Here is an 11,118-nt window from a genome sequence, read left to right as displayed (position 1 = left end):
AGAATGTGCCACACAGGTGTGTGTGTGTGTGTGTGTGTGTGTGTGTGTGTGTGTGTGTGTTTATGCTGACCTCTAAAGACCTCCATAATTATAACAGTAGTGTAATGACGGACTCGTACCTTATAAAGAGCAGCAATTATTCCACATTAAGCGCATGAATACGTTTATAAATAATAATAAGAGTCATTCTGATTGGTCAGGAGGCTGTGATTAATTGTCTATAACAACAGCTTGGACAGGAGTGCAGCTGCAAATCATTCAGATACGTTATCCTTTCTATAGGAACAGGCCATTCACAGGGACTTGTGCGGTGGACGATGCATTTAATCCACTTAGTTTTATGTTTCCTGTAAGGAGAAATGTGTTTCTTTAACGTTTTACGGAAGGAGTCTCCAGTGTCAACGCATTGTAACAGTCAGAGGTAAAGCTGTAACTTTAACTTTTCCCACATCTTCAGGGCGGAGAGGTTTACGGTTATTTGCGGTTTCTCTGGAACACGACGAGCTGCGATTTGTTTTCGTCTTTTTAACTTGAAGAGAGATAAACTTGAGAGAATAAAGAGAAGGCTGGTGAGAGAATGAGAGAATTTATAGCGTGAGTGAGAACAGGAAGTGACTTTCTTAATGTTCCACAGTTAAATGTAACTATAAATGGATAGTGCTGCGGTATAATGGGGAATAATACGCTTCAGGACTTGCTGATATAGTAAAATAATCAACAATAAGGCCAGCGTATACATTGTATAACACCACACACATACACAGGAGTTCATCCGTCAATTGGAACTCAACTTGCATGTGAATTGGATTAAAGTGAAGAAGACTTGCACAGCATCACTCCCCAGTGACAAGACTGAGTCAAGATGGGCACAGTGATTCATACACCCATTCATACACTACGTACACTTTGGAAATGCCAATCAGCCTACACAGCACAGGGAGAACATGCAAACTCCACAGACACAGGGCCACGGTGGGAATCGAACCCCCAACCCTGGAGGAGTGAGGCAAACGTGCTAACCACTAATCCACCACGCGTCCTATCAACACACATACACATACACACATACACATACCCACACACGCACACACACGCAGACTGCAGACAGTAGCTTTGTTTGATGGCAGGAACGTGTCTGGTTTGTTTCACATTATGAGCATTAGCAGAGAAAAAGTGCACACATCTCTCTATCATTCACTCTCTCTTTTTATCTCTCTCTCTGTATCCCTCTCTGCCCCCCCTCCTCTCTATTCCACATTCAGCTCAATGTTTTTATAGGAGCAGGAAATGGAGACACTTTCACTCAACACTAATGACCCTCTCTCTCTCTCTCTCTCTCAGACTGAAACACTCATTATCCAGGAGAAAAAGATGGAAAGAGAACTATCTATCTATCTATCTATCTATCTATCTATCTATCTATCTATCTATCTATCCATCTCTCTGTATTCTGGATTATTATCGGATTTTAAAACGTTACTGCTATTTGTTATGTTCTTTACTGATAAAGTGCTGAAAGATTTAAATAGCAGATTTAAAAACAAATCTTTGGAGTTTCGGTAAGAGGGGGAAATCCTGATTTTACAAGGAAACATTATTTAAGAAATGATGAGTGCAGTGGAATCTTAAAGAACCCTACAACAGTCTCTCCTCTGAATCTGTCAGAGAGAAGAAAAAAGTAAAGAAGATAAACTGCTTAGTTTACTTTTTAACTAATATTTATTAATCATACACTCCACTAAAATGAGTACTTGTCCATTCACAGTAAATATGCCTAATGAATATTACACGCACACACACACACACACGCACACACACACGTATATGTTCCAGATTTATATCCATGTGACATGTTCCAGACTTCTCAGCGCCTCTTGATCATAAAGTGAGTGAGGGGATCTGTGCTACGATGAGAAGTGTGAACGTGTGAATTAGCTCTTTCACACACACACATACACAAACAGGGATTCATTTCTCTCCGTCTCTCTCGCTGTCTCTCTCTCTGTCTGTCTCTCTCCAACTTTCTCTCTTCAGCTCTTTCTGTCTGTCTGTCTCTCTCTCCATCTCGCTCTGTCTCCCTTTCTCTGCATCTCTCTCCATCTTTCTCTCTCATATCTCTTTCCATCACGCTCTCTCTCTCTCCATCTCTGTCTCTCTGTCTCTCTGTCCCTCACCATCTCTCTCTCCAACTCTGTCTCTCTGTCTCTCTCTCCATTTCTTTCTCACATCCACTGCTAACGTGTTCCATTAAACTCTGAATTGAGGGTGCAACTCAATCACTGTGTGAGTGTGTGTGTGTGTGTATGTGCATGTGTGTGTGTGTGAGAGAGAGAGAGAGAGAGAGAGAGAGAGAGAGAGAATGAGAGAGAGAGATAAAGAGAGAGAGTGTGTGTGTATGAGAGAGAGAGAGAGAGAGAGAGAGAGAGAGAGAGAGAGAGAGAGAGAGAGAGAGAGTGTATGTGTGCGCGAGAGTGTGTGAGAGTGTGTGAGATGTGCTTGAGGACCCCGGCCGCTTTCTCACACCGGCAGTGAATTAAAAGTCTCTGTGGAACAGCAGTATGTAGTCAGTCAGTCAGTCAGTCTGTCTGTTTGTCTGTCTGTCTGTCTGTCTGATCAATCACACCGTGGTAGCCGCCGACAGAGGGCGAGCAGCTCCTAACCCCGGTAAAGGCCACGCCCCCCTGCGTGTCGGGAATCTCCTAAAGAAAAAAGAGAGAGAGAAAAAAGCCCTATTACATCACGACCCGCGCGAGCGCAGGCTATATCAGGGCTCGAGTTGGGGTTCTTCTCAGTGGCGTCCGAGCGGCGCGAGCGGTTTGTAGCACACCGTGAACAGGAGAAATAAAACACACACACACACACACACCATGCATACACTCCGCTCACGAGACACGATCACACGCACTGTCGTTATACACGCGCGCGCACGCAGGAGATGACCTGAGAGACCTCGAGCATCCGCGAGCATCCTGTGCACGCAGGAACAGTGACTTTAACTCTTTATCACTGGGAACTAGAAAGACTGAAGAGTCATCATCCTCATCATCCTCATCATCGTGCTCAGGATTGTGTCTGTGTGTGTTTAATGGGGATGTTATAAAGCAGAACAGCTTGGAAACGGAGTTTCTCCATGGTTGCTATGGAGAAAAACTGCGCGTGACAGAACTTTGAATAAGTTGTCGCGTGTGGTGTTTTGACATTGCAAAGGACGCGCGCTGGGTTTTTTGTGTTGTTTGTGTGTTGTTTTGAGTATTTTTAAAGGACGTCATGATGGTGCTGGAGCGCAGTTTCGTGGCGGCGATGTACGTGTTATTCGTGACGCTCGCGTTGCGCACGGAGGAGGGCGCGTGCCAGCACTACTATCTGCTTCGGCCGGTGCCGAGCGACAGTCTGCCTCTCGTGGAGCTCAAGGAGGACCCGGATCCCGCGCTGGACCCGCGCGAGCGCGACCTGAACGAGACCGAGTTGCGGAGCGTGCTGGGCGGCGACCTGGACTCGCGCTTCCTCTCCGTGACGCCACCGCCGCCGAAGGAGCGCGAGGACGACGAGCATGCGGACAGCTCGTTCCCCGACGGCCCGATGCCCGCGCACATACGCGCGCTGGACCTCGACGCGCCGCCGTTCGTGGTGCCGGGCGCACACCGCCGTAAAGCAGGCCGCAAGCTTAAACGGCGGCTGCAGATGTGGCTGTGGGCGCACTCGGCGTGTCCGGTGTCCTACACGTGGACGGACCTCGGCAGCCGCTTTTGGCCGCGCTACGCACGCGTGGGCAGCTGCCGCAACGAGCGCTCGTGCTCCGTGCCCGAGGGCATGATGTGCACGCCCGCGGGGTCCTCGCGCGTCACGCTCTTGCGCTGGAGATGCGCGCGCCGCAGAGGCAGCCTCAAATGCGCGTGGATTCCCGTGCAATACCCCATCATCACCGAGTGCAAGTGCGCGTGCTCGAACTGAACCCCTGAAACTTCCTCAACGTTTTTTAACTTATAAATTACTTTATAATAGGTATAAAAGTTTCTATTTTGTATAATGTTTATATATTTTTATTTTTTAATTCCTTGTTGTGTTGTCGTTATGCACTATGAAGTGTAAGAATGTATTTTCTCTTCTTGATGTATATGTTGTGCCATGTAAAGATGATAGACAGTATTATGTATAACCCAGAGTCTACTGTATTTGTGAAGAATAAAATGTTTATATGTCACTTTTTCTTTTCTTTTTTTTTGTATTTATGTCGCTGAAAGTGAAGCGTGGGGCACGCGCGCAGACCCTGGACTCATGTTTTAATGATTTAATTTTATCTATAATTTTTTAATGTCACACAGCTGAGGTACGTGCCATCCTGTAAATTAAGAGCAATTGCTATTTATTCTTTATATTCATAGCCTATAAAAATATCTGTAAAATAAAAGTGACATAAATTACACTTTTCATTTCTTTCGTTATTTCTGCACCATCATCATCATCATCATCATCATCATCATCATCATCGTCCTGTATATAAACAGATATAACTCTATTTTCACACATCCAGTCATATTTTGGTAAATGAATTAATCTTCTGAACGCACAACACTCATTCTGGGTCTGAAAGTGTTCCTTTAGGCCGTTTAGCATTAACTGAACGCACTGTCATGAATGTAATTATTTATTTTCTCACACAAGGGTGATATATTTATACTTGCAGTTTATATGCAGCTAAATTGTTTTATTAAATGTTTTAATATCCAGTGACGTTAATATATTTAAGTTAAAACCACAACACTTAAAAAACTCCCCTTCATCAACGTAGAATTACAGAGAGCTCACACTGGAGACTCCTTCCATAAATGTCAAATAAATGTCTCCTTACTTCAAGAACAGTTCACCACATCAACAACGATTTTTAATCCGCCCCTGTGAATGAACTGTTACTATGGAAACGATACTATATTAGAGTAAGTGTGTTAACATAAGCCTGTGATTCACACAGTTCTCCTCTTGAGATGTTCAAATCCACTACAGCAAAATGTAGCCTAAAAACCCTGTTATACAATGTGAATGTGTGTGTGTGTGTGTGTGTGTGTGTGTGTGTGTGTGTGTGTGTGTGTGTGTGTGTGTGTGTGTGTGTATGATAGATAGTGAGAGTGAGTGTGAGCGGCGTGAAGCTCGAGAAGCCGCAGAGATATATAAAATGAAAAAAAAAGAGGAGAGGAAAGCAGAGATGGAGAGCAGAATAGAGGACAGGACTCATCTGAAGCTCCCCAGCGTCCATTTGCGTCCCGGCAGGAGGTTGGCCCTCGGAGCCACGAATAAACAACAGGCTCATAAAGGGCATCAAACACAGCTCTGTTTGACCTGTCACACTGCTGCTTTATCTAAACACAGCTTTGATTAGAACACACAAACTCACTCACACGCACACACACACACACACACACACACACACTGGTGCTCACGCCGCTTCTAGTGCAAACTAACCCACCACGCAGGGGTGCCATTCAAAGTCTCTCTCAGAAAGCGTCGAAGCTGCAAACTGTTTCAGTTAAAACACTAACAGCGCTATCAAGTCGATCTGTGTGTACAGTAGCTCTGCTGATTACACCATCATTGACTCACATGAACATTAGCATTAGCACCGTGAGTCTTACCACAGAGACGAGGATTCACATTTCGTTCAGCGTTCCGACTGACTCGTCTCTTCTGGTAACTTTATCACGCTAGGAAACTTTGTCTTCGACGTTAGCGAACCGATGGGCATGCGAAGCCTGATAGCCCTCGCCAGCTAGAGCCAAGTGCAGACTATACCACTTTAATCAATTGCGATATCAGTTGCTTTGTGTTCGTAGAGGTGCGCACACTACACCATCATGTGTTTGATCACGGAGTTCAAGTGTTCGTGTGACTTTGTCATAATTTTATACGGAAGCAAGATAAAAGAGAAAAAAGCATGGTGGAAGGATTAGGTGCGGAGACCCAGGCAGTGAGGATTGTCTGTTCTGCAAAGTGAACTGGTGCTTTCATCATGTTGCATGAATTCTTAGTTATCACATAAGCGTTATTATTATTATTATTATTATTATTATTATTATTATTATTATTATACTGTTGCCCTCATCTTCCCACACAAACAGATGGATTCGTGGATCTTGGGTTCACACGGGCTTGGTCTTGCGTAGTCGTAGTGTAAAAGGTTAATTGCACTCAGCCTTAGGGGCAGTGGTGGCTTTTCGGTTAAGGCTCTAGGTTACTGATCGGAAGGTCAAGCTGCCACTGTTGGGCCCCAGAGCAAGGCCCTTAACCCTCTTTGCTCCAGGGGGCGCTGTATCATGGCTGACCAGCTTCCTGACATGCTGGGGTATGCGAAGAAAAGAATTTCACTACGCTGTAATGTATACATGACCAATAAAGACACGTGGATTACTCTTACGATACCTTTATGAACTTTTTGGAGCTTGAAATTTTTGGTTACTAGGCTATTAATGGAGGAACAGAAATCTCCCGGGTTTCATTTAAAATGTCTTCATTTGTGTTCCGAAGATGAACGAAGGTCTTATGGGTGTGGAAGGACATGAGGGTTACTGCAGACTACTCCTCTGTGTAATTAATAATTAATGCAAACCTGAGTGTACTTTATTACCGTTTCTGCATTGCTGACATGATTCCTCTCTGAGAAAATCAAACATGCTTGAAAATATTGGTGCCTCAGTGATCATTCACAGACTTAGAACATCACTGTGATGGAACTGTGCAAACTACATGAGCGGTTGCCATGGGAGCATAAAGCAAGGAGAGCTTGAGCTTTAGCTCAGTGGTTAAGATGCCGGACTACTGTTTGGTGGGTCATGAGTTCAGATCCCATCCCTGCTGTTCTTCTGCTGGGTCCTAGAGCAAGGATCTTAACCCTTGCTGTATAAGTGAGATAAATGTAAGTTGCTGTGCATAAAAGTTTTTGGCAAATGTAGGCTTAAGCAGTATTGGGAAGTAGCAAGCTACAAGTAACTTAGCTGCACCTTTAACAGCTGAGCTGATTTTAAAATAATCTAGCTTTTCCAGCAGTTAGCTTCAACATTATTTTTGTAACAAACAATCTGTAAATGATCATTTCCTTCCAGAACCACAATCAATATTTCTACTGGTTAGTGTAGAACATGTGTAGGTGCACCTCCACTCTCAGGGATCTGTCTGGAGAACAAGAGAATTGAATCCATGACCTTTTTCTTATCACCGTTTATGAGCGTAAAGGATTCAGGTGGGAACAGATACGCTCATGCTGGTAAACTATGCAAGCATGAAAAAACACCAAATTCTGATATTTTTTGTTCTTTTTTTTGGTCGGTTAGCTGGGTAAGCTGCGAGGGTGATCAGGAGTGATAGCGTTAGGTGTTGAGTGTTTTCTGGTACACAATGAAGGGTCAAAATTGATAACTGCTTAGACAGAGCATGAGAGCTGAACCTCAGCCTCAAATAACAACTAAAGCTAACGCCCCAAACTCGGTTATTTACCTCACTGTGGTGTGGCTTAGTGTTAGAGCAGTAATGTTCCATATTCCTACAGAGAACTGAATGGAGAGCAGCAGAGTTTTTTGATGGTTGCTGTTTTAGAGTTATACGGGTGTGTGTGTGTGTGTGTGTGTGTGTGTGTGTGTGTGCGCGTGTGTTGGGGGGTGGGGGGGTGGGGGTGTTGTGACACTCTGAGGCAGTAAAACAGTTTGTGCTGACCCCTGTGCTCACTGAGGGTGGCCCAGTGTGTATCCACAATGCTGTGTGTGTGTGTGTGTGTGTGTTTTAAACTCAGCAGGAGTTGAGTTCTAAATCATTTTTTTCTCTCCCTCCATACGTCTTCTTCCTCCATTTTTCACAGAGGTCATCTTGGTGTTTGATCTCTCTCTCTCTCTCACACACACACACACACACACACACACACACACACACACACACACACACACACACACACACACACACACACACACACACACACACACATCTATTTACAACTTTATTCCTTTTATTTTATTTTATTTATTTGTCTGTTTGCTTGTTTTAACTGACATTACTGAACACATTAGTTCATTATTGAATAAACCCTCCACCTCAGCATTAACACTACGGCAGTGATATTCAATTATGTACTAATTTATGTTTTTTTTTAAATAATCAATCTAATAAGCCGAATAATCAACACCTCAGTGACGCATCAGTGAGTAGAATGAAGGCCTTAATGACCGACATGAACAGCGCGTAAATGAACATCTCTGTGTTTAGGATTATGATGTCTTTGAATTTTGTTCATTTATACAAATTGCATTAATGCTGAAACGAGTAGAAGAGACTAGTTAATTCAACGTGTTACTTGGCTGATATTAATTACAGTTTATTAATAATGTAGTTTATGTAGTTTGTTAACATTAAACGATTCAGTGAATAATGTTAGTTAGAGGAAGTTTAACATTAACAGAAAAACAGAAAGCTAATATTCTACACAACTAATGGACATCTTTCTTTCTTTCTTTCTTTATCGACTTGACAGAGAAAATGAAAAGACCTGAAATGCTCAAAGTCCTCACCCAACTTTGCCATTTACTACATGTATTACTACTAATATATATATAATTTTAAAATTCTGGGCATTTCATCTTTCTCAGGAACACTGGACATCGTTCCCGTAAGTCCGTCCCTCTGGGATTTTGCGATCGCTGAAATGAACGCAAAATCAAGCGAACTTGGCAATGCTCGGAGGAGCTTGCAATTTTTCAAAATTACAGCGGATTTACCGCAGATTTGGATCGAGACGCATCATGTGACGTCATTATCTCTTCGATTCGCGTGTGTCGAACACGAGCACAGCTATGAAGGTCTCATTTACCAACAAACATCGCTGTGAAAGGCCGCTCAAAACTATTTCGTCAGTTGAAAATTTTCGCCAATTGCATCGCAAATGTTTTTAAAAGCTGCAGCAAACTCAAGATCGCAGCAATCACAAAAAAAAGAAAACTCAGTGATATCCTGTATGGAGTGATTAGTGAGAATTTCAAATGATAAATCTCCCTCTCTCTCTCTCTCTCTCTCTCACTCCCTCTCTCTCTGTCCATGTCCCAGCTGTTGTGATGAACTGTGTCTCTGTGTGATTTGCTAACTGGACTGTTGTTCACAATTCTCTGATTTACTCGCCATGCTAATTCTGTCTTTTAGACTACAGACAATAAACCACAGTAAAGCAGTCAGACTCCTTTATGTCCTTTCTTTTGTTGTTTTTTTTTGTGGCTGTTGAAGCAAAGGAACATCTCGGACATGCAGGACACGTGTGGATTTGGTTTTTTTTTTTTTTTAAAAAAAAAACAGGACTGAGTAAAGTTCTGTTGAAACATGAGATATAGAGTTTATATTCATGTATTCATCCTAAATGTGTTTAGCTTCCTGCTTCACACATCAGTGACACATTTCTGTTGTGTGATACAGTAAAAATGCTCTGACTGAAGTCTGAACCTCACACCGTGATGTGCTTTGAACGTGTTTTTTTATGTTTCGGTGGCATTGGAGAGTTTTGCGCACTCTTTGAAGTGATCGGCACTGATAATGCTCACGAGTTAATGAGCATGGGAATAAAACAAAGCCACTCCCAAAGTCTGAGGTTTTACTGATGAAAGTGCATGTTTCTTTTTTGATGTCTGGAAAACTATGTCCCCTTTTCACAACTTTGAGCATTTTATAAAGTCGTTTTTGTACTCTTTCATGGTCCTGGAGCTGGAGCCGGTACGAATATTTACGAATATTTATACTTCAAAAGAGCTGTCTCTCAGGTGGGTATTTAATGCTGCTTTCACACTTTTTTTTTTCTTTTCCCTTTCTTTCTTTTTTTTTTTTTTTTTACAGAACAAAGTGCTAAACATAGAGAGTGCCCAATGCCTAGCTACTGCAAGCCAAACAGCCATTCTTGTTCTTCTTGTTGTTCTCCTTCTTCTCCTACTTTTTCTTCTTCTTCTTCTTCTTCTTCTTCTTCTTCTTCTTCTTCTTATTATTATTATTATTATTATTATTATTATTATTACCAACAACAACATCAATAATAATAATAATAATAATAATAATAATAATAATAATAATAATAATAATAAGGGCGCACGGTGGCTTAGTGGTTAGCATGTCACACCTCCAGGGTCAGGGCTCGATTCCCGTGGCTCTGTGTGTGTGGAGTATGCATGTTCTCCCCGTGCTGCAGGGGTATCCTCTGGGTATTCTGGTTTCCTCCCCCAGTCCAAAGACATGCATGGTAGGCTGATTGGCATGTCCAAAGTGTCCGTATGAATGAGTGTGTATGTGATTGTGCCCTGCGATGGACTGGCACCCTGCCCAGGGTGTACCCCGCCTTGTGCCCGATGATGCCTGGGACTGGCTCCAGGTTCCCCCGCAACCCTGAAGAAGGAGTAAGCGGTAGAAGATGGATGGATGGATAATAATAATAAGTGAGTGCCCAATGCCTAGCTACTGCAAGCCAAATAGCCAATCTTCTTCTTTTTCGTCTTCTTCTTCTCCTTCTTATTATTATTATCATCATTATTAACAACAACAACATCAACAATAATAATAATAATAATAATAATAATAATAATAATAATAAATATTTAGTCTATCTAAGGCAAGGAGGCGGCTTTTATGAGCTTTTTCTAGACAGAAAACCAGTAGTTAAAGTTGGACTGGTCCATGACATCAACCTAACTTCCAAACCGAACAGATTTGTGGTCATGGGTTACAGTACAGTGTTAAAATCCTGACACTGAAGTAGCTCCGATTGAACGCATAAATATTCTCATACTGCCTCACTAGCAAGGCTACTGTTGTTCCGTCCTCAGTGTGAATGATTGTAGGGTGGTTTCATGACCAGCGTTTATAGACTTAACAATCGAAATTCTGGAATTTAGTGTAAATTCATTAACACAAAAAGGGCCTAGGATTCAGTTTGAGATTATGTAATGTCAACGCGATCAATGTTTATGAAATGAAATTCTCAATCCTATCTCGCTTATTAAATGTCAGGAAGCGATTCGCTAGTGTCGAAGACTTTACATCCAAGTCTGTGAATCTTGAGCCAAATAATTCTATAATCGGAATAGAGATGAGTGTTTAAGGACATAACAATCCAGA

The 11,118-nt window shown here is 42.5% G+C and overlaps 1 protein-coding gene across 1 annotated transcript; it reads left to right on the top strand.

The window, feature by feature from the left end:
* The first annotated feature begins 2,747 nt into the window (after positions 1-2,747).
* Positions 2,748-4,423, top strand: nog1 (noggin 1). The gene has a single exon (XM_017481983.3). It carries the CDS (start codon positions 3,268-3,270, stop codon positions 3,949-3,951), a length of 684 nt encoding a protein of 227 aa, XP_017337472.1. The 5' UTR covers positions 2,748-3,267; the 3' UTR covers positions 3,952-4,423.
* Positions 4,424-11,118: the final 6,695 nt, after the last annotated feature.

This window comes from Ictalurus punctatus, chromosome 12 (assembly GCF_001660625.3).
Source record: "Ictalurus punctatus breed USDA103 chromosome 12, Coco_2.0, whole genome shotgun sequence".
Classification (NCBI taxonomy): Eukaryota; Metazoa; Chordata; class Actinopteri; order Siluriformes; family Ictaluridae; genus Ictalurus; species Ictalurus punctatus.
The sequence above is the reverse complement of the archived record's forward strand: the minus strand, read 5'-3'. Positions and strand labels throughout refer to the sequence as shown.